The sequence below is a fragment of the Neolamprologus brichardi genome, chromosome 12 (assembly GCF_056152115.1).
Source record: "Neolamprologus brichardi isolate AB-2024 chromosome 12, ASM5615211v1, whole genome shotgun sequence".
NCBI classification, from domain to species: Eukaryota; Metazoa; Chordata; class Actinopteri; order Cichliformes; family Cichlidae; genus Neolamprologus; species Neolamprologus brichardi.
The window spans coordinates 28,002,383-28,029,969 of NC_142115.1; the positions used below are offsets into that span (position 1 = coordinate 28,002,383).

General features: G+C 37.3%; 5 protein-coding genes across 7 annotated transcripts; 4 read left to right on the top strand and 1 right to left on the bottom strand.

Annotated features, from left to right (window-relative positions):
* Window positions 1–1,059: 1,059 nt before the first annotated feature.
* gck (glucokinase (hexokinase 4)) lies at window positions 1,060–8,961 on the top strand. Of its 2 annotated transcripts, none has more exons than XM_087849278.1 (10): window positions 1,060–1,100; window positions 4,747–4,909; window positions 5,045–5,199; window positions 5,281–5,400; window positions 5,967–6,062; window positions 6,161–6,260; window positions 6,370–6,553; window positions 7,176–7,331; window positions 7,673–7,906; window positions 8,216–8,961. In XM_087849278.1, the coding sequence occupies exons 1-10, from the start codon at window positions 1,092–1,094 to the stop codon at window positions 8,361–8,363; spliced, it is 1,365 nt and encodes a 454-aa protein (XP_087705404.1). In that variant the 5' UTR covers window positions 1,060–1,091; the 3' UTR covers window positions 8,364–8,961. The 2 variants fall into 2 exon arrangements, with proteins under 2 accessions (XP_087705404.1, XP_006790039.2); XM_006789976.3 differs by lacking the exon at window positions 1,060–1,100 and adding an exon at window positions 4,485–4,622.
* Window positions 8,962–10,398: 1,437 nt separating this feature from the next.
* On the top strand, window positions 10,399–12,284 carry LOC102798826 (myosin regulatory light chain 2, atrial isoform-like). The gene is made up of 7 exons (XM_087849279.1): window positions 10,399–10,521; window positions 10,664–10,765; window positions 11,001–11,076; window positions 11,251–11,355; window positions 11,445–11,523; window positions 11,832–11,880; window positions 11,977–12,284. Exons 1-7 carry the CDS (start codon window positions 10,414–10,416, stop codon window positions 12,079–12,081), a joined length of 624 nt encoding a protein of 207 aa, XP_087705405.1. The 5' UTR covers window positions 10,399–10,413; the 3' UTR covers window positions 12,082–12,284.
* Window positions 12,285–14,076: 1,792 nt separating this feature from the next.
* On the top strand, window positions 14,077–16,432 carry LOC102785584 (myosin regulatory light chain 2, atrial isoform-like). 2 transcript variants are annotated; one of them, XM_087849281.1, is made up of 7 exons: window positions 14,077–14,199; window positions 14,350–14,451; window positions 14,808–14,883; window positions 15,059–15,163; window positions 15,253–15,331; window positions 15,431–15,479; window positions 15,563–16,432. In XM_087849281.1, the coding sequence occupies exons 1-7, from the start codon at window positions 14,092–14,094 to the stop codon at window positions 15,665–15,667; spliced, it is 624 nt and encodes a 207-aa protein (XP_087705407.1). In that variant the 5' UTR covers window positions 14,077–14,091; the 3' UTR covers window positions 15,668–16,432. The 2 variants fall into 2 exon arrangements, with proteins under 2 accessions (XP_087705407.1, XP_087705406.1); XM_087849280.1 differs by having other exon boundaries at window positions 14,104–14,191.
* Window positions 16,433–18,418: 1,986 nt separating this feature from the next.
* On the top strand, window positions 18,419–21,245 carry LOC148100255 (uncharacterized). Its single transcript, XM_087849282.1, has 5 exons — window positions 18,419–18,493; window positions 18,605–18,732; window positions 20,615–20,660; window positions 20,744–20,786; window positions 20,886–21,245. Exons 2-5 carry the CDS (start codon window positions 18,605–18,607, stop codon window positions 20,993–20,995), a joined length of 327 nt encoding a protein of 108 aa, XP_087705408.1. The 5' UTR covers window positions 18,419–18,493; the 3' UTR covers window positions 20,996–21,245.
* On the bottom strand, window positions 20,447–27,083 carry agpat9l (1-acylglycerol-3-phosphate O-acyltransferase 9, like). The gene is made up of 14 exons (XM_006789977.2): window positions 26,991–27,083; window positions 26,504–26,693; window positions 26,334–26,400; window positions 24,925–25,073; window positions 24,679–24,824; window positions 24,281–24,355; window positions 24,081–24,170; window positions 23,896–23,989; window positions 23,669–23,784; window positions 23,371–23,426; window positions 23,073–23,158; window positions 22,826–22,954; window positions 22,517–22,596; window positions 20,447–22,328 (listed from the first exon to the last, which is right to left on the bottom strand). The coding sequence occupies exons 2-14, from the start codon at window positions 26,645–26,647 to the stop codon at window positions 22,220–22,222; spliced, it is 1,341 nt and encodes a 446-aa protein (XP_006790040.2). The 5' UTR covers window positions 26,648–26,693; window positions 26,991–27,083; the 3' UTR covers window positions 20,447–22,219.
* Window positions 27,084–27,587: the final 504 nt, after the last annotated feature.

Below are 27,587 nucleotides of genomic sequence, written 5' to 3' on the forward strand. Positions count from 1 at the left end.
ATTATTATTATTATTATTATTATTATTATTATTATTTTGTCCTTAATCTGTAAAAAACAAACGAACCTAAAAACCCCAAAACTATTTTAACATTCAGCTGTTTTATGGCAACCTCAATTCATGTTTTCTCTGGTAATCTTGCTCCATTTAGCAATTTCCTCCTGGGCATTTAACTCAGTGTAAGTAAGTGTTTTCCATGTCAGATGTGAGCCTGTTATTCATTTCCTTGGTGACACATTGAAATCCTATTGGCATGGAAACCAGTAAGTATTTAGGTGAATCTGATGATCGTCAGCTGCACTGAAGGGAGAAATGAGGTTTCTTTTCCTGGAACTAATTTTGTTTGAGTTGAGATACTGTCAGTGAGAAGTTTGCCTACAAACTAGAGGTTGCTTTCATATTTTTCTCCATTTTTGCTTAAAGATGTAAGGATTTATCAATGCGACAAAGGTTTGGTTGGATAATTTATTGTCTTGTTGTTCTTGTTTAACTGACTCTTGGATGGCATAGTCATTGCGTGGATATTAACTGGAACCGCTAACAAGAATGAAGACGTCCATAGGTTTTTGCCTAGAAACAAATGTTTGAATATTTAAAATATGTAGTATTTATGTGTGTAATAGGTAGATACATATGTAGATAGCAGAAATTAATACTACATTTTTTCCCATACATATTCTTTAGGATGTAATTTAGGCTATTTATCAATGAAGGTTTGAGTTTACCGTGTGCAAGAGTTAAGACAAATTCTTAGTTTTTATTCTTTCCGCCAAAAATATCTGCAAGAATGAAGAAATTCTCAATAGTTATTTAAGATTTTTAGGACGCCTGCAGATTTTATTTTTCTGTTGACAACTTTGAAAGCAGAAAAACTGCAGATATGTAAATGTGGTTTCAAGCTGCTGCTGAGCATTATGTAGACCTAATGCTGGGGACATAATAATGGTTGGGCCTTTCATGCACCTATGCCGAGGCAAAACAACATAAGAGCAACAACTTGGGAATCATCAAAACTCATAAAGGGAGGAAACCTCCACCTCCAAGACTAATGGTCGGCAGGACACTTGGGATTTAATCATCATTGTCATACGATGGAAAAGGTAAAGAAGTAGTTCTTTGTTTGTTTTTAAATCTAGCTATCTGCAAAATTTTAATGTGATCAAATAAATTTCTGAACAGATGCATTCCAGATAGATTAATATATGCATAATCATGACAGTAAACTAAAGAGGTTTCCATATTACATGATGCTCTGACTTTTAGAATAAGGGTATAGCTACAGTATAGTTCTCAATTCAATGATATTGATATCAATGATATGATCTTAGACTATAAATGGACTATTAATGGCAAAAGGTAAATAAATGCATGACTATCTTCTAAGTATCTGTTGTATCATGGCTACAGTTGGATACAGAAAACGTGATAAGACGGAGCTAAAATATTTCAATTTCCTTGCACTAATTTTTTGATGAACATGGTTAAACAAATGAATTGTCCTTGATGTACAGTTTGTAGTAATACACTATAACGCTACAGATCTTTGCGTTTCTTTTCGTGTAATCGAACAACACAGTTGCTTCAGTCTCTGAAGTTTACTTTGCGAGAGACAGCTGGAGATCCATTCAGGCAGGCTTCTGTGCAAACAGGCCACATGTTAAATTAACTGGATAATCATCTATTGACAAGCACTTGGCACACATTCAATTTCTCCCTGTAAATGGACACAGACTAAACAAACTGCTAACCCCCCCCACCCCCTTTAAAATATCATATTGTTTTATTAGCAGAATCGGTCAAACACATACCAGCTGGTGAAAATCAAGTAAAAATCAGACACATCACAAACACGTTAGTGCTTCCTCGGTGGCTTTGGCTCAGTTGAATGACACTTGAAGACAGCAGAAAGAAGACGCACTAAATTTTTCTTCACATTTAAAATTATTACAGTACAGCAACTTCTTGTGAAGGAGAGGTTGGTGAGAATCTGTGGCCAAGCCAGCTGGAATCCAGTGAGTTCCAGCACAGATTTGTTACTGTAAACATAGTTATGATTTTTAGGTATTAATAGTAATATCTGTGTAACATTTTTAGCTTTTGTTGTAACTACATTTAAGGTGTTGTGTGACCACTGCAGTAAAATAAATTAGTTTTTCCCTCATTCCACAAAGTTTTGTTTTTCTGGACGTAGTGTTTTCAGTGGGAGAAACATTTAATCACATATCCAAGTGACTACTTTAGTCTTGACTGACTGCAGCTTTTTCCAACCATTGTTTATCAGTGGTGCTAGTTTCATTATGCAAATGTACTGTTTATATTGCTGGGAAACCTGCATTCAGCTGAGACTGAAGAAGTCACTTGGATGAGCGACGAAACGTCTCTCCCACTGAAAACGTTATGTCCAGATAAACAGAATCAACTTTCTGGGATTTTTTTACCTGGATGATCGAGCATACATCAAGACATGTTTTCCCTCATGTTACATACAGATGAATGCAAATGTCATTTTGCTTTCAGCATCAGAAGACCATCCACTTTGATAAAGAAGTCTGTTAGAGGTTATATTTGGCATCAGGGAAGACATAACAAGACAAGACTTAAATCAGAGCACTGACAAAACATCTTAACATTTGGACCACTCTGGTTGACCTCATGCCAAAGGAACATGTCATTCTGATAGCAATACTTCACTTGAAGTTGCAGCATTTTGCAGGTTTACTATGGCAAACTACCGCATGTATGAACTGTTTTGGTATATGCACATTCAGTGCTGAGAACTTCAAAAAATTTTCAAGAAATGTGTCAGATGTAAGAGACCAAAGTTTAAAAACATACCAGATATCCCACCTGATAGAAACAAGTTGTAATTTTATTTTATTATTTTTATTTTATTCATTTTTAAGCATTGTATAGTTATACCAAAACAACAAATATATATATATAACATGCACAGTTATGACTATTCAAACTTGAAAGTAAGTCATTCTTTGGGTTTACTTATCTCACAGTACTGATGCTGATCCTTCAAAAATCAAGGCCATTACTAAAAAAAAAATCTGAACTCAGGTCCAGCAAACTATTAGAGAAAAAGGTCAGAGCTAAAAAAAGCTCTCACCTCTGGACAGGTAAACTGTTGAAGCTGATAAGCAGAGGAGACCTTCACCTCTAGCGTGCTATTTTAAGTTTTGGAGGTCATTCATCCCTTTTTATTTCTAATTTCGGCATGTTTGCAGTTTCGCAAACATAAGAGTATCTTTCAGGTCCAACATTGAGCAACCCCATAGCTTTGCATGGTGTTCTTCTAAAAGAAAAATCAATTATAAGTTTGGGCCACAGGGTTAGTTGACATGTCATGTTAAAAAAAATGTATTCTAAAATAGATTGAGGCTAAAAGTAATTCGGTATATAAAAGTAACAAATAACCCTGCAAACCTAAAACTTAACATTAATGGATAGTGAGTTCCTCAACCTAACAAATCACATAATATTACTGGGAGATCACGTTTGTTGTGATGTTGTTATGACCTAATTTAACAAAAATGCATTTTTTAAGAGTTTTCAGGCTTTTTTGTGAAGTCTGAAAACCACAAAGGCGAACAACATTAAAACATATTCAGTGCTCAAAATCAGAATTAGATTAAAATTATGTGGTAGCCCTAATGTTTATTAAATAAAAATAATCTTATTGTGATTATGTACTTAAATAACTGATTAATAAAATATGAATGTATACTGAGTCAGGATAGAGCCTCTGTAGAAATAGAGTAAAGGCAAAATGTCATATCTGACTATTTCTATCAGCGTAGTCATTATAATAAACTCTAACTAAACTTTAGCTGAACTAAAACACAGCAGTCAAAAGTAAAAATTAAAACTAGACTAGACTTAGAAATAAAAATTAACAAAAGATTTTGTACTATTAAAGCAATTACTACTGCTTACGAAGCCATTTAAATAAATGCAGATGTCTATGTGATTGCCTGCTGGCGTTGTTGTATTGCATCATCTTGCTTTTAAATATAAAAGTCTGAAAAATATCACCAATAGCAATACAACAAAATCAACAAGTAAACACTAAAACAAGCCAAACCACTAAACTAAACTGAATTTAAAGCAAAAACAAAACAAAACAAATAACCCAAAACCTTCTAACTAAATAAAAAATATAACACTAAAAATCTTATGCCAATAAAAAAAACATGTTAAAATTTGTCTTCTTGCAATAAAATGAACACGTCATGAAAGATATCTTGAGAAACAAGGTCAAACCATTTTATAACTTTGCCCAGAGGTTATACCTCTTTGTGTGCATGTGGGCGTTTGTGTATGTTTGCACTTCTATGGCCAGATGGGGTGAGGGTGGGCAGGGGAGGGCGATAGGATTTGGTGTGTCCAGCCCCCTTCACCTGAGAATAAAAGCAGCGGAGGATCGTTCAGTGGTACTCACACTTCACTCACTCTGCACACACACACTGGGTGGTCTCACACTCACCAAACTCCTAAAAACACACGCAAGCGAATTTTTTGTTAAGCCTGTGAAGATGCCTTGTGTCAGCGTTCAACTCGACCAGATGGTGAAGTTGCCTAGTAGCTACGACTCTGTGGTTGATAAAGTCATCGTGGTAAGATTTGTAGTCAGCAAATTTCCGGTGTTGTGATTCTTTTGTTCCTGTTAAAGTTTCTGTCCGGTGTTTATAATATGGTGTAAAATGGTTCTCACCTACTTCATCTCTCCTCTGAATGCAGGTGGACCAGATCCTGTCCGAGTTCAGGCTGAATAAAGAAGACCTGAAAGAGATCATGAAGAGGATGCGGCGTGAAATGGAGAGAGGATTGCGTTTGGAGACACATGAAGAGGCTAGCGTTAAAATGCTTCCAACTTATGTCTGCTCCACCCCTGAAGGATCAGGTGGGTCATGACTTCTGAAAGAGAGGATTGCCAGTGTTTAGATGAAGTCTTTCCTATGTGAACTTAAGTTTAATGTAGCAGTGAAAGACTACATGTGCAATCAGATTACTAATGTATGGTGTTTTCTCCCAATAGAGGTTGGTGATTTCTTGGCTCTGGACCTGGGAGGCACAAACTTCCGTGTGATGCTTGTGAAAGTGGGTGAAGACGAAGAGAGGAGCTTCAAGGTTGAAACAAAGAACCAAATGTACTCCATTCCTGAAGATGCCATGACAGGAACTGCTGAAATGGTTAGTAATACTCAAATTTATCTATATAAGAAAGCATTTCTTTTTTTACTCTTGTGAAATAACTTTTTAATATCTCTGCAGCTATTCGACTACATAGCAGAGTGTATGTCAGATTTCTTGGACAAACACCACATCAAGCACAAGAAGCTTCCTCTGGGTTTCACGTTCTCCTTTCCAGTACGACATGAGGACATTGACAAGGTGGGTGAATTTACTCTCATACCCTTCTACCTCTAACAATTCCTTTATTTGCTGGACTTGTAGAAGCTTTTTATCTACAGTTCTTTATTTATTAGACCACCTGTCATAAAAACAAGAAAACAAACATTTTACACAAACATTTTACAAATGTTTCAAAATGTCTTTAGAACTAAAAATTAATGAAGAGCAGAGATGATTTCACTTTTTATACCCAAATGGGAGCCAACAAACAGTATAACAGTCAACTTTTTCTGTTCAGGAATACAAGAAAATAACTGTAATGACTCTTTCAGCTGTTTTTAAAAAGGTAAATGTAAACCACGATAGACAGGAGGTGGCAGAGTTTAAGATGTAAAGACGCGATTAGAAATGAGTATGCTAGAAGGACAGCTCAGGTTGAGTGGTGTGGAGACTAAAACACAAAGGGATAGTGAATATTCTGGACAAAGGAAAGAGGAAGATTAGTAATGTCAATTTAAGGTAGGTGGTGGTATAATAAATAAAGCACTGTAAAATAAAGGTCATACATTTAAAGTTTACTTTTTCTTTTTCTTTTACCATCACAGGGAATCCTGCTTAACTGGACCAAAGGCTTCAAGGCCTCCGGTGCAGAAGGGAACAATGTTGTGGGTTTACTCAGAGACTCCATCAAGAGACGAGGGGTGGGTGGACGTATAGGATTCTTTCTTCTTAAAAGTACAGCTGTAGATATAGTGGTTGAATTTAATTCTGTGAATTAAAACTTTGTATCGTCACACAGGACTTTGAGATGGATGTGGTTGCCATGGTGAATGACACAGTTGCCACGATGATTTCCTGCTATTATGAAGATCGCAGCTGTGAAGTCGGGATGATTGTTGGTAAGAAGTTGTAAATGCACACGTGCAACCAGCCTGAAGTCTGACTCATATCTAGACTCTTGCAGAAATGAGCATTCATATAATGTTTGTGGGTCTGTTTTCTTACCAGGTACTGGTTGCAATGCATGTTACATGGAGGAAATGAGGACTGTGGAGCTGGTTGAAGGGGAGGAGGGCCGGATGTGTGTGAACACAGAATGGGGGGCTTTCGGAGACAACGGGGAGCTAGAGGACTTTAGACTGGAGTACGACAGAGTGGTGGACGAAGCCTCAATTAACCCCGGACAGCAGCTGTGAGTAAACGCAGAACATTATATTTAGTTCAAACATATAGCATGCACGTCACACAGCTCTTTAATTTTCAAACGTCTACTGAATACACGTGCAGTCAGGGCTGCCACCTGTTTGAAGGGCTTAAAGTGGTGGGCGTGGAGTGTAAATGAAGTCATTTACAACATGTTACATGTTTTTTCTGAACTCATTATCATTGTCTGGTAGTACTCACCTGACCCTCACCTGAGCTTTCTGTGCAGTTGCTTAGTTACCCACTATTTTTCCTCAGGATGGTAGTAAATGGCCAGAGCCCTCACACGTCAGTGATGAGTTCAATGGAGGGGACGTCGGGTTAATCATCTATCTCTGCTGCTGCTTGCCAGTAACTGTTAGCCTAATGGCTGTTTACCTTTTATGCAGAGATTTTGCAGAGAGCTCAGCCTCATTCAGCCTCTTTAGCTTCGGCGTTGCCTTCCCAACCCATTGTCATTCTTTCCCCAGCCAGTCACAGTTGTTTGCTCACGTGTTTTATGACATACATCATTCCTGTTTAGCCCTCGTTTTCCCTCACATCTCCCATAAAATATTTTCCCGTCATTAAAATTGCCCCCCTCTCTCTCTTCCCCCCCCCATCTCCTGCAGATATGAGAAGCTTATCAGTGGGAAGTACATGGGTGAACTGGTGAGGCTTGTTATGATGAAGCTAGTAAATGAAGACCTGCTGTTTAATGGTGAAGCCTCAGAGCTGCTGAAGACACGTGGAAGCTTTGAGACACGCTATGTCTCACAGGTGGAGAGGTGAGTATCCTAACCTGGGCTGAGTAAACATTTTTTTAAAAGGAATGCTGCCAATTAAAAATATGACAAAAGATCATATTTGTTATGCCTGAAAGCATTACATCTGCATATGAACAGATGGAAGAAAGTAACAGATCATGACTTGAGTTTATCAATGGAGTATTTCATTAGGACAAAATTAAATAGTCTATGTGATGAAAACATGTGGTGTTTATTAAATTTTATATATTTAGTGGAACCAGAAATGAAAAATATATATATTTTCAACACACTACATTTTCTGCATTGTGCCTCTAGAAGCTGAATTTGTAAATGTTTCTCTCTCTCTTTTTTTTTTACAGTGACACTGGGGATAGAAAACAAATCTACAACATCCTGTCCTCGCTGGGAGTTCTGCCCTCAGAGCTCGACTGTGACATTGTGCGTCTGGTGTGCGAGAGTGTTTCCACTCGCTCTGCTCACATGTGCGCCACAGGGCTCGCTGGTGTCGTCAACCTGATGCGGGAGAGACGCAGCGAGGAAGCCATGAAGATCACAGTGGGCATCGATGGATCTGTCTACAAGTTGCACCCATGGTAAGGAATGCTCTTAGACTTTTGAATAGTGTAGACTTTAATTAAACCTTTTAAATATATAAGCAAATGTGGTTGTATGAGATTAGATTTACCTGCTCTAAAGAAAAAGTCAATTCTCCAAAAAAAGAAGAAAGAAATAGTCGAATGTGAACAGGAGAAGCAGAAAGTAGAAGATTCAAAACACATTTATGTATAGGGATTTTGTGTCTTAAACTTAAAAATGATTAGATAGCTCTTCTAAAGACACAAGAGGAAGTGAGAGAAATGAGGATGAGAAGACTGTTCTGACCAATTGTTTGTATGTCTCAGTTTCCGTGACAGGTTCCACAAAGTCGTCAGGGACCTAACACCTCACTCTGATATCACCTTCATCCAGTCAGAGGAGGGGAGCGGTCGTGGAGCCGCTCTTATCTCAGCAGTGGCCTGTAAAATGGCTACAAATCTGTTCGCGGATTAAGGGCAATTATGCACTGATCAGTCTCCTGAATGTGCAGTGATGAGGAAAGCTTGAACTCTGATGGGAGGATATTTATGAAATCCACTGATGTGCCCTTACTACAGGCTGTTTGTAAGCAAACTGATTGGTTATTGTTGTAGGGTGTAAAGACAAGAATGGATCAACCTCTTATTAGAGGCTGCACTTGGTAACATCACACCAGGCTTTAGCAAATCCATAATTTCTGAACTTTCTGAACGTTGACCGTTGCACATAAGACAGACGATAGTGTGAGAGCTGTTTAAGATTCATACTTCTTGTGTGTCACTTCTGTCTGGTTGTGTGGATGGGAGTATTTCAAGAAGGACTTGATGACAGTGTATTATAATGCCAGTTTTGTAAATACGGCTGTAAATTATAACTAAATCAAGTTTATTAGTTTGTTGTGTAATTCCTGTTTGTGAGCAATTAAATATATCTTTGGTATTGTATATTTAAATGTTATGTTTACAAATTTTGTTACTGTGTTACCTAGTATAGTGTTGTTCTTTAAATGTGCTTTGGATGTGAATAAACCTAACTGTAAATAAAAGTACTTAATAAACTATAATACTTTAAATGAATCTATTTTTATTTTCAACACCAAATATCAATTATTTTTGATAGCACAGAAAAAAAAAATTTCTTCTTCTCTGACATTCCAGCCTTCAAGGACTAAACAACATCAGTGTAATGTATCAAAACTGAAGGTAGTTGTCCAGATGTCACATTAATGAAATAAGAACTACCAAACATCAACATAATATCTGGGGTGATCGTGGCTCAAGAGTTGGGTGTTTGTCTTGTAATCGGAAGGTTGCCGGTTCGAGCCCCGGCTCGGACAGTCTCGGTCGTTGTGTCCTTAGCAAGACACTTCACCTGCCTCCTACTGGTGATGGCCAGAGGGGCCGATCGCACAATATGGCAGCCTCGCTTCTGTCAGTCTGCCCCAGGGCAGCTGTGGCTACAACTGTAGCTTGCCTTCACCAGTGTATGAATGTGAGAGTGAATGAATAGTGGTATTGTAAAGCGCTTTGAAGGGTCCCGAAAAGCGCTAAATGCAATCTATTATTATTATTATTATTATTATATCCTTCCTGTAAATGTAGCATGTATTGTAGCAGATTGACAGGTCTGCTCAAATGTTCTAGGGAATACAACGAATACACTATATGAAGAAAAGATATCCATATTGTGGAAGATATCGGACCACAATTAATATTTTTTCACTTCCATTGACACAGATGTATAAAATCAAGCACCTAGCCATGGAGTCTGCCTTTACAAACATATGTGAAAGAATGGGTTGTTTTAAAGAGCATGCTGAGTTTGAGCACGGTACTGTAATAGGATACTACAGTTGCAATAGATTACTTTGTAAACTTTCTTCACTCCTGGATATTCCTTCCTAGATATGCAAACCTCCTATAGCATTTACATCAGCAGGAAAACTGTGCACCAGAAGCTTCTTGGCATGTGTATGTTGCCCAAAACATTTGTCCATATATTCATATGTATTATTAAATACATCAGGGAGTGCTTAACAGTGTTAAGCAATAAGAGGACCAGAGACTCCTGAAGTAGTTCACACATAAAGAGAAAGAAGAGACAGATACCTAATGTACTTGTAAGTATTTTAACTTGAAAATATACTGGGTTTTTTAACTATTACATTATTATTATTATTAATATTAATAATAGTTATTTTTATTTAAACATCATTACCAAAAGAAAAATAAAATAAAACAGAAAACTTCTGAGAAAACCCTTGCATTGCAGTATAATCCAATATTATTCTCTGTAAAAACTTCCATCATAAGTTAAGCTTCAGAGCTTGATTTAATCCGTGAATTGTAAGAATTTATTTAAATGACTGTCAAATGTCCAAAGTCACTTTGCTGGTCTCCTTTCCTGTCGTCTCTGTTCTTATCTGTTTTTTCCAGCCCAGAGGAATCCTGTGTGCTTCACGCTTATCACGTCCATTCAGCCACACACTGACACAGCTTTAACCATGTAAGGGTCTCAGCTATCCATGGCAGTCTATTATAGGAGGGTAGGAGATAAGATAACACAGGCTATACATAAAACCCACCTAGCATCATCGCCTGGCTGGGAGCCCACCTTCATTCATTCAGACATGGTAAGGGAGTCACAGTTTTTAGTCTTTATGGTGATTTTAGAAGTCTTTCGCAAAATTGTAGATGCTGTGTATTTAAAAACATTCTTTACGTACTGTGCCCTCTATAGGATTATGTATAAGAGTAACTGTTTCTTCGTCTCAGGCAAGCAAGAAAGCTTCCAACAAGAGACAGAGGGGAGGACAGAAATCCTCCTCAAATGTCTTTTCCATGTTTGAGCAGTCTCAGATACAGGAGTTCAAGGAGGTAAAATACCAGCTTATGACACCACTTCCTTTAAATTCCTGGGAAATTATCTTGGAAAAGATGTATTACTGCAAACGTATTTTTGAGTATTTCCTAAAAGTATTGACAGTAATTCTCTAAACTTGTTATTCGATAAAAGTTAATAAACATTTTTTAATTATAAAACGCTTTCAAAATTGAGAAATGGTTCTGTGTCACACTTCATTTGAAATATTCTTTGTTCTTCATCCTACAGGCGTTTGGTTGCATTGACCAAGACAGAGACGGTGTTATCAAAAAACAGGACCTGAAGGAAACTTATGCACAACTGGGTAATTTCTTTACTTCCAACATTTGATCTTTTACATATTTCAAAGGTAGAAAAATAGGTATAAACTGACAGCAAATAAACTACAATAAGTGAAAGCTGTAATGATGTTGACCTGCTACTGTTACTGCATTTAGTAAATTATATTGGCATGTCTCTGTGTGTTTTTGTGTACCAGGGAAGCTAAATGTCAAAGAGGAGGAGTTGGATGAAATGTTGAATGAAGGGAAGGGTCCCATCAACTTTACTGTATTTCTGGCACTTTTTGGGGAGAAACTCAATGGTGAGAGATTTACAGATGTTCAAAGAGAGCTTTGAAATTCCTGTGAGGTGCTTTCAGGTGATGGAGAATTATATTTGATCTTCCTCCAGGTACTGATCCTGAAGACACCATACTAGCAGCCTTCAAACCTTTTGATCCTAATGGGACGGGCTTTGTTAATAAGGATGAGTAAGAAATCTTATCAATTAGCTTTCACGTTGTTCCGTGTGGCCCATAGCATTATAGCAGGGGTCTTCAACTGCAGTCCTCAAGAGCTACTCTCCTGCAGCTTCTGGATGCATGTTGAATTACCTCTTTAGTATGCTATCAGGTGTGGCAAAGCCCTGGTAACAAGCCATTTATTTGATTCATGTGTGTTGGAGCAAGGATGCACCTAAAAGCTGTAGGACAGTACCTCTCAAAGACTGGAGTTGGAGACCACTGCATTAAAGTATCTTAATTTTCCTCTCCTTTAACATTTATTTATTTTTATTTAGATTTAAACGACTACTGATGAATCAGGCTGATAAATTCACCGCAGAGGAGGTTTGTGTTTTCAGCTTTGTGTTTTGTTTTTGACAGATTCTCATATAATTTTTAAGATATTTTCAGTGGACAAGCTTTCTCTTTATAAACCTACAGGTGGATCAGGCCTTCGCCCTCGCTCCCATAGATCCAACTGGAAACATTGACTACAAGTCTCTCTGCTACATCATCACACATGGAGATGAGAAGGAAGAATCATGAACGGCACAGTTGTGTGAAGGCATGTCGTGAAGTCCAATTAAACCCATCTTACCTAATATAAAAATGCAAATGACTGCTATTAAAATTATATCTGAAAGTATTACACTCTCTCCACCTCATACCTTTGTAAAACAATTGGAAATTAAGAATTTTCTCATTTGTAAGTTACTAATAACTACCAATAAAGTTTTGGCCTCCTCAAATACGCTCCTATTGCTTACAAATGCTCATGTTGTTCCCAATCAGTAGATGACCTCTACCTCCTGAGCTAAACATGGAAACGAGACATGTTGGTTACAGCATATAGTTGTAAAAAGGGTTTCTGGCTACGTTGGAAGTTACCACATAGATTTCTCTCGCGCTAGCTTGCATGGTCTAGCTCTATGCAGTGAATGCAATTATCATGGCCCTCCTCCATAGGCACCTTTATTCCACAACTTTAAACAGCTGTGCTCCCCTGGGTTAGCCCTAATCCATCAGTGAAATGTGCTGATTATGACTGAGGGACATGCACTTGGGGCACAAGTCACACCTTATATTGTTAATGTCACACAGGTTTGCCTAAAAAGTTTTGGATGTTACGCTGTTTCTTGTCTATAACAGGTGGAAATGAACGGCAACTAAGCTCTCCCACAGTGCAGGGTTTTCCCAGTCCCCTAGCTCTGGAAGACAGACAGAAATTGCCAACACCACACTTTCCCCCGGTCTTTACTCTCTGGCAAGTCTGACATAACTTCCAACAAGGTCAAATTTTGCGTTGGAAAATAAAATTTCAGTTCCATTTTATTTATATATTTCCAAGTTTTGTACCGGCCTGTGTAGGAGAGACAAAAGCAATCCCTGAGAGGGGTATGGGGACCAGCTCTCTTCTGGCAAGGTAAGGTGACACACACGTATGCTAGACAATGTGGAGGGATTTGAAGAAGCGACGTATGCATAGTGTTTATATAGCTACAATGGCAAGTAGGGTGTGGCCACCACAGGAGATGTGTCTTAGAGTATCCATGTCATCAGTCCTCATACATATGGAATATGTGTAGGGTTTCCGGAGTGTCCACACAATAGAGAACAAAACAGTATCATTGTAATGAATCCACTTTTGACCAATAATGCAAGGCACCACTGGATGTGGTTTTGATTTCAGGTGTGTTCAGTCCCATTACCACAGGTGTATGAAATCAAACAACTCTCGGCTTTTACAAACACTTGTAAAAGAATTGGTCGAACGGTAAATGGATACTACAGTCCCAGCAAGTCAGTGTGTGAAATTTTCTTCTCTGCTAGATATTCCACAATCAGCTGTAAGTGGTTTTACTGCAGAGTGGAAATATTCAGGAAGTGTAGGAAACCAGAGGCTTTGTGATGCATGATCATCACAAAACCCGACAACATGAAGTGTCTGAGAATTATGTAAAGAGACAGAAGAAACTGAAATGGATAGCTTCTGTACCTGCCAAGTATTTTAAAACCATATTTTCTACCAAGAAGGTTTTCACTTTAGTTAAGGAATAGAGCTGGGTTAAATAACTCTAGATTTATACTTATTTTAAGTAGAAAACATACTAGGCTTTAAAAAAATGTATTTTAGCTGTTTCATTTGTTAATAGCTGTATATGTTATTATTATTATTATTATTATTATTATTATTATTATTATTATTATTATTATTATTATTATTTTACTAGTTAAATAAAAACAGAAAGTTAAGGCATTAAGAAAAAAATATTTAGTTCACAGTTTTTGAGAAAACCCTTGCATTGCATTATAATCCCATATTATTCTAATATTTCTCTGTAAAAACTTTAAGCTTCATTGCCTGATTTAGTCAGTGAATTATAAGAATTTATTTAACTGTCAAATGTCCAAAGTCACTTTGCTGGTCTCCTTTCCTGTCGTCTCTGTTCTTATCTGTTTTTTCCAGCCCCGAGGAATCCTGTGCGCTTCACACTTATCACGTCCATTCAGCCACACACTGACACAGCTTTAACCATGTAAGGGTCTCAGCTATCCATGGCAGTCTATTATAGGAGGGTAGGAGATAAGATAACACAGGCTATACATAAAACCCTCCATCATCACCTGGATTGGAGTAAACCTACATTCAGACATGGTAAGCCAGTCACTGTTTTTAGTCTTTATGGTGATTTTAAATAAGATTTTGTTTAAAAAAAATTAGGAATCTTGAAGATGCTGTGTATTTAAAAACATTATTTACGTACTGTGCCCTCTATAGGATTATGTATAAGAGTAACTGTTTCTTCGTCTCAGGCAAGCAAGAAAGCTTCCAACAAGAGGCAGAGGGGAGGACAGAAATCCTCCTCAAATGTCTTTTCCATGTTTGAGCAGTCTCAGATACAGGAGTTCAAAGAGGTAAAGTACTGGCTTATGACACCAATTCCTTAAAAATGAATTCAAATTCATATTTAACTTATTTTTCATTGTTGTTTAAAGCCTACTGAAAGACTAAATAGAAATTTTAAAATTACTTAGAAATTTTAGTTAGTTACTTTAACCAACTTTAAAGGAAATGCAAAGTTCCCAATATCCAAGAAAAAGCATCAGGTTTTCACTTTTTTTATCCTGTGTTCAAAGTATTTCTAAACGTATTGACAGTTGGCCTCTAAATGTGTTATTTATTAAAAGTAAAAACATCATTTTTCAGTTATAAAACTCTTTCTGTGATTCAAAAATAGTTATGTGCCACATATGTGTTCTTTATCCTACAGGCGTTTGGTTGCATTGACCAAGACAGAGACGGTGTTATCAAAAAACAGGACCTGAAGGAAACTTATGCACAACTGGGTAATTTCTTTACTTCCAACATTTGATCTTTTACATATTTCAAAGGTAGAAAAATAGGTATAAACTGACAGCAAATAAACTACAATAAGTGAAAGCTGTAATGATGTTGACCTGCTACTGTTACTGCATTTAGTAAATGTATATTGGCATGTCTCTGTGTGTTTTTGTGTACCAGGGAAGCTAAATGTCAAAGAGGAGGAGTTGGATGAAATGTTGAATGAAGGGAAGGGTCCCATCAACTTTACTGTATTTCTGACACTTTTTGGGGAGAAACTCAGTGGTGAGAGATTTACAGATGTTCAAAGAAATCTTTGAAATTCCTGTCAGGTGCTTTCAGGTGATGGATGATGATATTTGATCTTCCTCCAGGTACTGATCCTGAAGACACCATACTAGCAGCCTTCAAACTTTTTGACCCCAATGGAACAGGCTTTGTTAATAAGGATGAGTAAGACAGCAATTAGCTTTTGCATTGTTGCAAATGGGCTATAATGGTATAATATTTTATATTGCTCTCCTTTAATTTTTGTTTTTGATTATTTTTCAGATTTAGACGACTACTGATGAATCAGGCTGATAAATTCACGCCAGAGGAGGTTTGTGTTTTGTTTTTGACAGATTCTCATATAATTTTAAAGATATTTTACAATAGACAAACTTTCTCTTTATAAACCTGCAGGTGGATCAGGCCTTCGCTCTCGCTCCCATAGATCCAACTGGAAACATTGACTACAAGTCTCTCTGCTACATCATCACACATGGAGATGAGAAGGAAGAATCATGAACGGGACAGTTGTGTGAAGGCATGTCGTAAAGTCCAATTAAACCCATTTTACCTTGGCTGTTAATAATTTGACCTGTCTGCAGTGCAGTGCTGTCCTTGAGTTAGTGAAAGTAATAAGCCCTATGCCCAGTACATGTGAACTTAACTGAAATCTAAGCCCAATGAGATATGGGATAATCAATATCAATCAAAAAGGAATAATCTAGCATTAATTTAAGATTGGGAATCCTTTTCTGACACATGGTCACAGGACCGCATGGTGTGAGAAGAAGGTAAGAATTTTTGCTCTAGAAATCATTTTTAAAATGGCATAAATTGTAAATGACAGATACGTGTATGTGCTTTATAGAGGAGTTTTGTCAAGTTTCATGAAGTTTTTTGTATATTGAATGTTCAGGAACTCAGTTTTTCTTTTCGTTTCTTCGAGGCAACGTTGTGAAATAACGTGTTCTTCTGGAGGGAAACTTTGCTAACATTGTGTTGGAATCATATGTTACTTCATGTATTTGTGCACATATTTGTGCACATTTTACATGTTGCTGATGTGATGCCTCTTGCACATTGGGATGCCATCAAAATAAGTCTCCCTTTCAGAGACAGTTGCCAGGCCACAAGAGATATGGGTGACTGTGATAAGACAAGATTCAGCCTCTTCTGAATCACATGAAGCTGAAATGGCTTCCTATGCATTAGACATTGTGTGTGGATAAGCAAATGATGCCATTTAAGGGCAGTAAATTAAAGCAGTACCTACCCAGTGCAAAATGCTGTTTCAAAGTATTAGTCTTTGCTGGATTTATTTTCTTTTATTTATAAAGTCCCAAATCACAACAATATGTGGCATAGATGCCATTCCACGCATATTTGAAGATTACATTGAAAAAGCTGTCCAACTGCCTGGGATTCCAGGTGTAGGGAAATGTGGTCTCAAACCCCAATCCAAAGATGAAAGCAAGAAGAGAACAAATCAGTGGTGGGATATCTCAAAAGTGTTATGGGAAGAGGAAGAAGCAGGAACCCACGGATCTCAATCCAAATCAGCATGTCCACCTGGACGTTGCATCACTCTGGCCAATATGTGACAACCCCCTCATCACCAACTGGTCGCATAGATAACTACACCACCGTGAGATTGGTTCTGCTGGAGGTTTCTTGATATTAAAAGGGAATTTTCCTTCCCGCTGTTGCCAAATTCTTGCTCTTTGGGGGTCATGTTATTGTTGGAGTTTCTTATATTGTAGGGTCTTTACTTTAAAACATAAAGCATCTGAGCTTAGTGCTGTTGTAATTTTTGGCGATATATAAATAAAATTGAATTGAACAAAGGAAGGTGCAGGGTGCCTGGGTTCAGAAGTGATTTGTATGATGTAAACCTCTATTTGACACCACAGAAGAACTGTTTCACACAGAGTGACAGCAATATCTGACAACATGAGAATCAATATGACAAGACACTAGAAAATTGGAACCTAGCCTATTGTTGTTAAGAGTTTTTCAGTTTTTTGTTTCATATTTTTTTGACATTTTTTTTTAAAGATTTTCTGATTGTGCTTTTATTGGTCTCTAACAGTTGTCTTATGAAGTGAGGATGTCTGGAATATTTTTTTTGAAGTTGTTTGAGAATAAAATGGCCCAAACCGAAACAGTAAACCGTGTTGAATAAATTTCATCATGTACCATCAAAGTGTGTAGTAGAGGCCTAAAAATATCAAAATGATGTAATCATTTTAAATAAGTAACTAAGAATACATTTATGACATCTTCAAAAACGTCCTAATTGATTTTAAATTAGACTGTGTAATTGTTTACAGAGTCACCTAAAAAGCAAAGGTAAACAAATCCTTTTGGGGTTGTGTCTGAAAGGGCATCTGTGGTAAAACTCCTCCAAATCATGCTGAGCTACCTGCTGTGGTGACTCCTTGTGACAAGGAAAAAGGTGCTTATTTGTCTCCTGTATTTCTGTAATGCTTTAGATATAATTGTTGATGTGTGTGGGCAACTGTGTATGGTGCATCTTTTATTTTATTTAACAACTTTCCTTTTAATGTACAGCACTTTGGTTAACTTTTTTGTTTCAAATGTGCTTTATATTTATATATAAAAATGATTTGATTGGATCAAATAAAACATCAATCAACCATAAATATCATATCAACCATATATCAAACCTCAAATACATCAATTAAGAATCCAAAATAGAAAAAAACAACAACAACAAAAACCCAGACCAAATCCTGATGACCATGAATCCATAAATGGCAATGACATTATTTTATATTTTCCTCTGCTTACAAAAAAGATATTGCATTATATATTCTTATTGTACTATTATTTTTGTTCCTATATTGAGAGAGCTGCAAGAACACTGATGAATTACTTTCACTTCAACCCTTTCTGACTTTGGTGTCCTATTTAAAGTACAAAAACAAGAATGCATCTGTAATCAAAATACGAAATACATCTCATCTGTTATTTAGACGTCTGTTGAGTATGATGTGTTCTTTTTTGAGAACATTTCCTTAGAATATTTTTATAACAGATTTGATGTTAGTTTTTACTAAAATTGAGTCATTTTTAAAAAATAAATCTAACAACAACAAACAAATATATATATAAAAATACATATATACTTTTTAAGAATTAAAAGTAAAGAAGGTGGCCCTGATTGCATTCATTGCAGCCACAGGCACTGCTGTTTCATTCTTTTGGGGGTACTGTTGCCATGGATACAACAACAAACATCCACATAAACTGCAGAGCCGCACTTTCTTACCAACATATCACCCAAGTCTACAAGAGAACAAGGAGTGTGTGAAGTCCGGAAAGGCAAGCTCCTCTTTCAGCTACAAGAGCAACTGTGCATGTTTGCATCCACATGACTGAGATTTTTGGTTTTGATTTGTTTTTTTTCTGATATTTGTACTTCTGCTATCAAAGATGCCAATTGCATCTGGAGCTGCAGGCAGGGTGGATGTAGGAATTGACACAAGCAAAACATGGACACCACAAGGACCGAAAAGGAAAACAAATTCTACCCACAGAAAAAGCGACTCCTATCTGCAAAGGTGAGATTACTACAGATAGTGATCAAATGTAACTGCATCTTTTTAAATATGCTTGATCAACAACATTTATAGCCTCGTCTGAAGACAAATCACTGGACAAAACTGTGACTATTTCATCATTAGATGAAATTGTGTTATTGTTTAACACAAACTGAACGGCAGTACTTTATAATACAGCAATTTAAGATGTTCTTGCTATGAAATTACAACTGTATTCGTCGTTTGTCTGTCTTACAAATGAATACTCTGCATATACTGCTGGTTTTATTTGTCTGGTTTTATGATGACCAGCTGGCTTATGTTAGAGGCAAGACTGCTCTTAATGGAATAACCATTGCATTAAACTGTGTTGTACTGTAGACCTGCTGGCCTTTATTGCTAGGAGATAAAGGCGCCCTAATTTAACTCTGTCCATTTGAATCAACAGCAACCTGTTTGTCATCCGAACTGGGCAGAGGAGACGCAGATGTTTGACACTAATTCCACTCATAAATATTTCACCATCCCGTTTGTTTTTCCAAACAGGGCTACTAAAAGAAGAGACAAAAAGACTTGAAAGCTGTGACACACAGTTAGATCATTTTTTATTTGGACAGTGAGAGTTTTTGTAGTTTTACCTCTGTACCACACCAAAGGACATTTTAATTCAACCAATCAAAACAAAGATTCTTTAATTCAATAGTTAGGATCAATTTAACATTAGCTATTTAGAAATCACAGCCATATTATACATAGCATCCCATTTTCATAGGTTTAAAATGAGTTTGACAAACGAACATAGTTTTCTACATAAAGACTGGTTTTGATACTTGGCTGAAAATCCTTTGCACTCACTGACTGCAAGTCTAGAAACCATGGACATCACCAAATGCTGTATTTCCTCCCTTGAGATGCTCTTTTCTTTTTCTGCAGTCACTTATAGTTGTTGCTTGTTTGTTGGTCTTTCTACCTTCAGCTTTGCATTTTTTATAACTGAAAAGCTGCTCTACTCGGTTCAGATCAGGTAACTGACTTCTTAGCCTTTCTTTGCTTTGAGAAACTCTTGGTTTGCTTTTGCTGTTTGCTTTAGGTAATTGTCCATTTGCACTGTGAAGCACACTCTGATCAGTTTGCAGCATCGTCACATGCTCACCTAACCTATAAACACCAATAACCCAGTTCCACTGGCACATCTCCATAATTTCTGATTATTTTTGTACAAGTTCATCTTGGTTTCCAAAGATTTTATTTTTTCCAGAATTGTGCATTTAGATGTTTCTTGGTTTTCTTAGTCTAACCAGTGGCTGTTGATTGTAGACTTTGACAATATCACACCTACCTCCTCCAGTTTGTTCTTGGCTTGTCTAGATGTTTCAAAGCTGTTTTCATAATAATTCTGTCACTGTGCACTTCAGTTGTCTTCTGTGGTCTTTTAACCCTTTCGGTGTTGCTGAGCTGGCCAGAGGATTTCTTGTTTTTAAGAAACTTTGTACACATCGTCGATTTGGCCATTAAAGGCTTTTTTTCACCTACACCAACATTTCTGTGAACCTTATATTGAGAGTTCCAGTGAAACAAATACAAGTTTAGCACATGGAATCAACTCCAGCTATTTTATCTGCTCTAGTTTTTATAAACAAATTATGGCAACAGACTTTGCAAGATCACAAAACTGCTTTTCAGTTAACTGTCCAGTTACTTTTGACTGTCTGAAAAGGTAAAAAAGGATCATGTATAAAAATAGCTGTATATTAACTGCGTTAAGGGTCTTGGTTAACCCCTTGAATGAAAAAAAGAATATTCTTATCTGAATACTTATGGACCAAACTATAAAACACAAAGTCATTCATCTGACTGCAGAGTTTCTTAGCTATGATTTCTACTTTGTCATTAATACTTGCAGATATCAGGAACTCAAAGCACAACAGAGAAAAAGGGACTCCTTGCAGGTGAGTACTTTCATCAGTCAAAGGCCGACTGGTTTAAAGGTTTTCAGACAGAATTTCATTGATTCAAACTTGTTTTTAAACAGAGCACTCAGGACAAATCAGAACCCAGCGATGACAAAAATGATGGTGAGATCATTAACAGTTTGACAAACAAACAGAAAATATCAGGACAAGCAATATTCAAAAAGTCTCCCTAAAACAAATGCTTCTTCAATCTGCTTTAAGGGTCCAAAGAGGAAGTCCCAGAGAAAAATGGAAGCCACGAGGATGAAATTTCAGGAAAACTATCCAGTGAGAAGCCATCTAAAAAGTCTGTTCTGTGCGTTATACTGTGAAGCAGTTACAGCTCATGTTGTCATTAAACGAACTGGACTGTCACGCACAACAACGTTAACGTTCATTATTCAAGTGTCAAACTCGTGTGCTTCTTTTGAAAAGCAGACGAGGTCAAATTTCCCTTTTGAATAACAAATGCTAAGCTGCTGTCAGTTTTGAACTCAAATGTGTTTGTTCGTTCAAGTTGACTGAGAACTAGTACGGTTTGGTAGTTATCGGCGTGAATTCTTTTGCAGTATTACACGGCAACACCTGAATTCGTTTGTACAGTACAACATTTGTACCATAGGCTACATATAGACAAACAAACAAACCAAAAAAACACAACAAGTAGAACACATTTAAGTCGACAAATTAGACATTCATCAAGCCAGTTTTTTGAACCAGTGGCTCATCTGCAATCACACATTTCACATCAGTAAACACTGTGCTCAGTAGTTTGGGGTCACTTAATGCGTCTTTGTTTCTGAGACAAAAAAAAAAGATGCTTGTTTTCATCTAATACGAAATGTTGATGAAAAGGTTGTAGAATCAGGAGAATTTAAAATCATAACTTATGATTGCAGCAATGTTGTTGACGTATTACAAACACACTGCTACCTACCACAAATGTATCAAATTTATCATGTTAGCACAGCTGAAAACTGTTGCACCCTTTAAAGAAGCAGTTAAGTTGGTTTATTGAGTGCATGAAGCTTTGTTGCATTATAGTTTTTAAAATCCTAAAGTTGTTTTACTGGAAGTGTTTGAGACTATGATCAAACCGACAGGTGCTGTTGCTCCATACACTTAATGCTTCTGTAATCAGTGGGGGGAAAACAATCAGTCAGCCTTTTCATATGTTGAACTTGCATTATTTAAATCAATGTGCCACTGGAACACTGCAGTAATCATTGCTGAAAAAAAAGTCTCTGTATTTTCTAAAAAATAAAAAATATAGAACATGCTGTGTGACCCCAAACTCTTTTTTTAAAGCAGCAATAAACACAGGGAGCTTGCCTTTTTCAGTTCCTTATAATGTTCAATATTGCACTTGTGTTATCTATGAATCACTGAGACTTTCCTCTCTTTAGCTGTACCTAAGTTTTCACAGTTTTTAAAATCTACTGTTGTGCATTCCCAGTCAGTTACAGCCAGAGAGAAAACACTGGAGGGCCACTGCATTTTTTTTTTCCAGTAGATATTCTCCAACACAAGACAAGGCCTTCGTTTGACTGAGGATCTCAGTCGCTGTTGCTGCTGCTGTCATCTCTCACCACCATGTTGCTGTACTTCTTCTGCTGCTGCTCTTTGAATGTCTCCTTCACCTTTGCCCTCTTGAGGCCTCCATCCCTGCATGCAGACAGAACTAAACGATTATTCAGTGTCATACGTTCCCCTATGGCCAGGTCATAAAAAAAAAAAAGAGGTGACTGACACTTTATTAGCATTCAGACAAAGGACTACATCTTTCTCTGTTATTCTTGTCTGTGAAATCATTAAATTAGAATCACTTTAAAAGGGATGAGGTAAGAGCTTACCATTGCAGATCTACCAGCCCTCCCTGGTGAGCGATGGCTGACTTCACTCTGTTGGCAAACTGGACAGCATCTTCACCCTCCTGACATTTTTTGGGGAAAAAAAACTCAGTCCATTTTGATGCATCACTCATGTTGTGTGAATCGGTTTATTTTCACAAATAAAAGCAGTTTTATTATAAAGACTAAAGACCAACAGTCAATTTAAGCAAGTTAGGCAAGTTGAAGTCTCAAGAAAACAAATGTGATCCGAGTTAAAGTCCTCCTAAGTCTATACAGATATGTACATAGACTTCCTTCATCACATGTTACCTGTTGGTGCATGGCTGGCATGTACCAGGCATTGCACACAAGGGCCCAGCTGGTCATCATCCTCAGCAGGTAACTGACCATGCTGTGCTTGGAACTGTTCCAGAAAGCATCTCCAAACTTTGGGTCATACTAGGAAAAGTTTAAAAAGCACAGAGACAAGCATTAAGTAGCAGAAATGTGTGACCTAAAGGGCTCAAATATATATGACTGAGAGATGAAGGATGAATGCTAGACTGGGCTGAAGTACCTTAATGGCGACTGGGTATATTGTTGTTCCAATTTCAAAACTTCCCTTTTTAAACATCATGACAGATGTGTTGTTAATACAAGTTCCTATAGAAACAGGAGATTAAAGAGACAGCTGTGTGAGCTTCTTCCAAACCCACATAGAAAATATCTGCTCGTGTGTCACAGCTCAGTGGGCCAGACTGCCATCAGACACGGAGCTAAAAATAACAGCTCTCACTCAGGCTTTTCTTTGATGATACAAAGATCAAACTGCAGTGGATAAAGTAACTTTTATCTTTCTACTTGGTGACGCTTACCCTCTGGAAATATTAATATAGGAAGCTTTTTTTTGTCGTTCACATGGTCTTTCAACCTGGAAACAACAGAACAGGTAATGGAAACCATTTATAAATACACACAGTAAAAAATACATTCAACAATTAGAATGAGTGCCTTATTGAGAAGGGATTAAAGTAAAGAGACTGGAATCTAAACTGCAGTGAATCCAGCATCAGCGTTCCAAAACATACTTGTTCTTGTTTTGACGATAATAAGTTTCTACTTCCAAGCAAAAGACCAGAAAGAAACGTTGTAGTGAGGGAGTGAAATATGAACCTTTTGGTCACTAGATGGCGATCTTTCATCTCTGACCTCTCAAACCAGACGTGAGGACAGGATCTCACCATGGCTCTCTGAATAATTCCCATCAGGCCTCCATGGACCTGACCCACCTAAGAAACACATAATGTAAAGAAATTGTTTTACAACCAATCAGTTTCTAAAAAAACACTTTATATGTAAAACTCCAAATAAATTGATTTGAGGGTGGCTTCTTTGCATACCATAGCATAGCAGCCATCTGTGCACAGAATCACAATGTCGATTGGAGAAGTATGATTGGCAACACAGATTCCTCCTTTTTGGGGTTTATTTTCCCTGCGGAGGAAATGACAACACTGAACTCAAAGACAAAGGGTAAAACCAGTCTTTTTTAAGGATGTGGTACATAACAGGAAAGCATTTGTACCTGTTGTGATAGCGAATCGTGGCAGAGAGTCCTCGAGCACAGATTCTGTAGCACATCACGTGGACCAACTCACTGAGCCAGAACTTTATCCTAAAAATAAATATTTACAAGAGAAAAAATATGACACACTGTTTAGAAAAGATTTCCATTATAGTACTTTTTCTAATGTATAAGATTAAAAAAAACATGTTTTTAGTCACCTCCAGTTTGGAAGCAATCCAACTGCAGATGTTCCTATTACCAACCAGCTAACACCGATGATGGTCAACGTTATTCTGGAGACACATAGTGACACATTTCACCTTCAAGCAGCAGGTCAGTTGGAGTTTAGAGTTTTCATTGAAACTTAACAGAAATATAAATTACTGCAAGTTATGTAAAAAATTAATTTAAATTGCATAATTTTATTGCACATTTTTATGGCATTAACTTCTTCCTCTCATACAGCTTGCAATTTTTTCAGTAGGTTTTAACTCAGTTGAGATATATTTTTAACACAACCAAAGGCACGGTGAGTCTTGACTCTGTCTTCCACATTGCTTCTCTGACAGGACAGAGTAAATTTGGGGCGGGTGGACTCTGTGCAGTATTTTTCTACCTGAGGGGGGCAAGGATGCAGTATCTCACAATGATGCCAAGGCCATAGACCAGCGTCAGCTTCAGACTTATGTACTGGAAATCATTGTTGGTGCGAGTCAGTAAGTTCCAGGACATCAGCTCCTCAGAAGTGAACCGCTGGGTCACCTGATTTTAAAAAAGAAAGTTGACAAACACGACTAAAACATTTTCATTTTAAAATTAAAACCAAGGTTTGCAGATGTGTTAATAAAAAAAAAAAATGTACCTCATCATCTACAATACTCTCAATCCCTTGTCGGGTGAAATAGAAACAGTCACTTAGTGTAAAATCACCACCCACTGGTGGTTTTGGGCGACTTCGTCGAAGTTCCTCGAGCTCCTTCTCCATTGATCCATTTTCCCTTTGAATGAGACCTGACACACATGCAAACACACACACAGACACGCAGACACACACAGTGATGCAATTAAACTAGCTGACATGATTTTTTATATTAGTAACAATCACATAGATAAGTCAGCCTTGGCAAATGTCTTAAGGCAATGTTAGTGTTAGAAGATTAAAGAATGTGTCAGGGAGTTCAATCAGGAATGTTGTTCCTGGAAAAGCATTATGTGCTGCACTTTGGCAAAACGCATTTGAAAAAACAACAACAAAACATGAAGACTGAAGCCATTCAGAGCATGAACTCAAGATAAAATTCTTTAAAAAGAACAGAACTGAATCTGCAGCACCTCAGTGTCATATGGCACAACAGGCAGGCATATAATACTTTTAGTGATAAGATACTGTATCTGGAGTTCTCATCATAGGAGGGACTTTACAAGAAGGAGCAACTCAATTTATGAAATGTGTCGCCTAAAACATGTCCTCACACGTTCTTACTTGTTTTTGCTTGCAGTCTTTATTAATAATGGTCATACTGAACAGACTGCGAGGCAAACAGGTCTGAGAACAGTTTAAAAACAGCCTCAGCTTGGATTCCACATTACCTCATATCTCAGCAGGCAAAGTCCAGAACCTACACTAACACACGCCGTATTCACTCAAAACATTAAGTACAATGTCTGCCCTGTTTCTGTTCTTCAGGCACTTTTACTTCTTGCACTCATTGCTCATGTTAAAAATGTTCGGCTCACACACTTTGAACTTTGGAGAGAGCAATTTTTGCTGACCAAACTGTCTTTCTGTGCTCCAGCATTTGAAACCATCCTGTGAAGCTTGGAGATTGATAAAGAGTTGATTTATTGCATCTTGTGAGATAAGACAAGGTTCCCAGAGCAACTTTACTTATTACCTATCATAAAAGTTACTGAGCCTCAGCGCCACAAAGAGACTTTTTGGTGAAAAATTAGCTTTAGTATGGTAGAAAATATGAACATTTTTCCTTAAGACAGAGCAAGTTTTGCTCCGTGAGTATTTTATATGCATGCATTTTTAAAAAAGGCCACTTTAAAGGTAAATCAGTCTATTTTTTAAAATGTGGCCATATCATTGCAACATGCCAGCACAGACTTATGATGAAGTATCTGATGAAATCTCATATTGCAGCAGACGCAAAGCTTTCCTTAAACCAAAGTTTCACAATAAGGTGTATGACATCAACTTATCTGTAAAAGAGTGCCCCTGCCTCATTTTCTTTAGATCTATCAATCAAATTTCTTTCTACTTACCATTAGATGAGGAGGGTTTGAGTGTTCCTTCATCTGAATTTGCTTTCTGTATATTCAGAGTGGCCCACTGTGGAAACAGACAGCATATATTAATGGCCAAGAATCAAAATATATCCACTGCTTAAAGCATATTAACCTATGAGGGACATAAAAATTACGTGTGTTAGTACCTCCAAGGTTTTCACCAGTATGGTCATGTAGATCTCGGAAATGCCCAGTGAGAATCCAAACATGGATGGGATCATGATGAGGATGATTATGAGGTACAGCCAAATCTTCAGTGCCCAAAGGGCTCCCGCCCAGAAATCGTCCATCTCTACTTTATTCCCTGAGTTAAACAAGAGCAGCCCTGTGGCTCAGCTGCATGAGAACAAAAGGGGGAAAGAAAGACTTCACTTTCATTTCTTTACTTCTTAGACAACGTGGAAACATGAAATCATAACAAGGGGAGTGAAAAAGACAAACGAAACGCTGAAACACTCCGGGTCACACTACACGGTACAGGTACACACTGATCCCACGTACAAAAACAATGGCGATCAATAGCACATGTAATCCTTCCAAGATAAACAAATTCACAAACACTGACAGAGCTCCTCTATACTTTAACTACACAGCTACATTTATCCTGTTTCAGATTGTACGAGATCAACTTACCTGTCAAACTTTAGTCCATTTCCTTTCCTACAGCCGGTAATTTAAGAGACTGAACACACACAGAACAAACACGCCCATTTACTAACTAGAACAAAGTTCATGACCTACAGCGCCTTCCTGTGGACATCTTTGGACACTATCAAAAAGACTTCCATGAGGTCTACAGGTTTGATTCATAAAAAGTTTTATATTTTAGTCCATAGGAAGACACTTTAGTCAAACGTAGACCAAACTAACTAGTTACTATACAAGTTGACCCTGCTAGGATCGCATTTGAAAATACTTTTTGGAGACGTGTTATTTTTGGAGTCTGAGCCAGAGGAAGCACTCAAAGCAAATCCCACTAAGGTTGAGTGAAAGTATGTAGATGGAAGCTGCTTCTTATAATACTTAACTTGTATTTACTGATCGTATCATAATTTTTTAATTTTAAGAAGTAAAGCATTGTTAAAAATGTAAAAACAAAAACAACAACAAAAAAAAAACACTGTTTGAAAACCGAAAGTTGCTCTTTCATATTTGCCAAGCCTCCGTATATATCAGGCATCCAGGTTGTTTAAAGCTGACATAATTGACTGAAGTGTGAAGAGAATCAGT

Coding starts and splice junctions, on each gene's coding strand:
- gck (XM_006789976.3), top strand. CDS start 4,542: ATGCCTTGTGTCAGCGTTCAACTCGACCAGATGGTGAAGTTGCCTAGT. Junction 4,910..5,044: donor CTCCACCCCTGAAGGATCAG/GTGGGTCATGAC, acceptor TTCTCCCAATAG/AGGTTGGTGATTTCTTGGCT. Junction 5,200..5,280: donor TGACAGGAACTGCTGAAATG/GTTAGTAATACT, acceptor ATATCTCTGCAG/CTATTCGACTACATAGCAGA.
- LOC102798826 (XM_087849279.1), top strand. CDS start 10,414: ATGGCAGTCTATTATAGGAGGGTAGGAGATAAGATAACACAGGCTATA. Junction 10,522..10,663: donor CCTTCATTCATTCAGACATG/GTAAGGGAGTCA, acceptor TCTTCGTCTCAG/GCAAGCAAGAAAGCTTCCAA. Junction 11,356..11,444: donor TTTTGGGGAGAAACTCAATG/GTGAGAGATTTA, acceptor ATCTTCCTCCAG/GTACTGATCCTGAAGACACC.
- LOC102785584 (XM_087849281.1), top strand. CDS start 14,092: ATGGCAGTCTATTATAGGAGGGTAGGAGATAAGATAACACAGGCTATA. Junction 15,164..15,252: donor TTTTGGGGAGAAACTCAGTG/GTGAGAGATTTA, acceptor ATCTTCCTCCAG/GTACTGATCCTGAAGACACC. Junction 15,332..15,430: donor GGCTTTGTTAATAAGGATGA/GTAAGACAGCAA, acceptor ATTATTTTTCAG/ATTTAGACGACTACTGATGA.
- LOC148100255 (XM_087849282.1), top strand. CDS start 18,605: ATGCCAATTGCATCTGGAGCTGCAGGCAGGGTGGATGTAGGAATTGAC. Junction 20,661..20,743: donor GAAAAAGGGACTCCTTGCAG/GTGAGTACTTTC, acceptor GTTTTTAAACAG/AGCACTCAGGACAAATCAGA. Junction 20,787..20,885: donor CAGCGATGACAAAAATGATG/GTGAGATCATTA, acceptor ATCTGCTTTAAG/GGTCCAAAGAGGAAGTCCCA.
- agpat9l (XM_006789977.2), bottom strand. CDS start 26,647: ATGGACGATTTCTGGGCGGGAGCCCTTTGGGCACTGAAGATTTGGCTG. Junction 22,597..22,825: donor TGCCAGCCATGCACCAACAG/GTAACATGTGAT, acceptor AAAAAATGTCAG/GAGGGTGAAGATGCTGTCCA. Junction 22,329..22,516: donor GGGCTGGTAGATCTGCAATG/GTAAGCTCTTAC, acceptor GTCTGCATGCAG/GGATGGAGGCCTCAAGAGGG.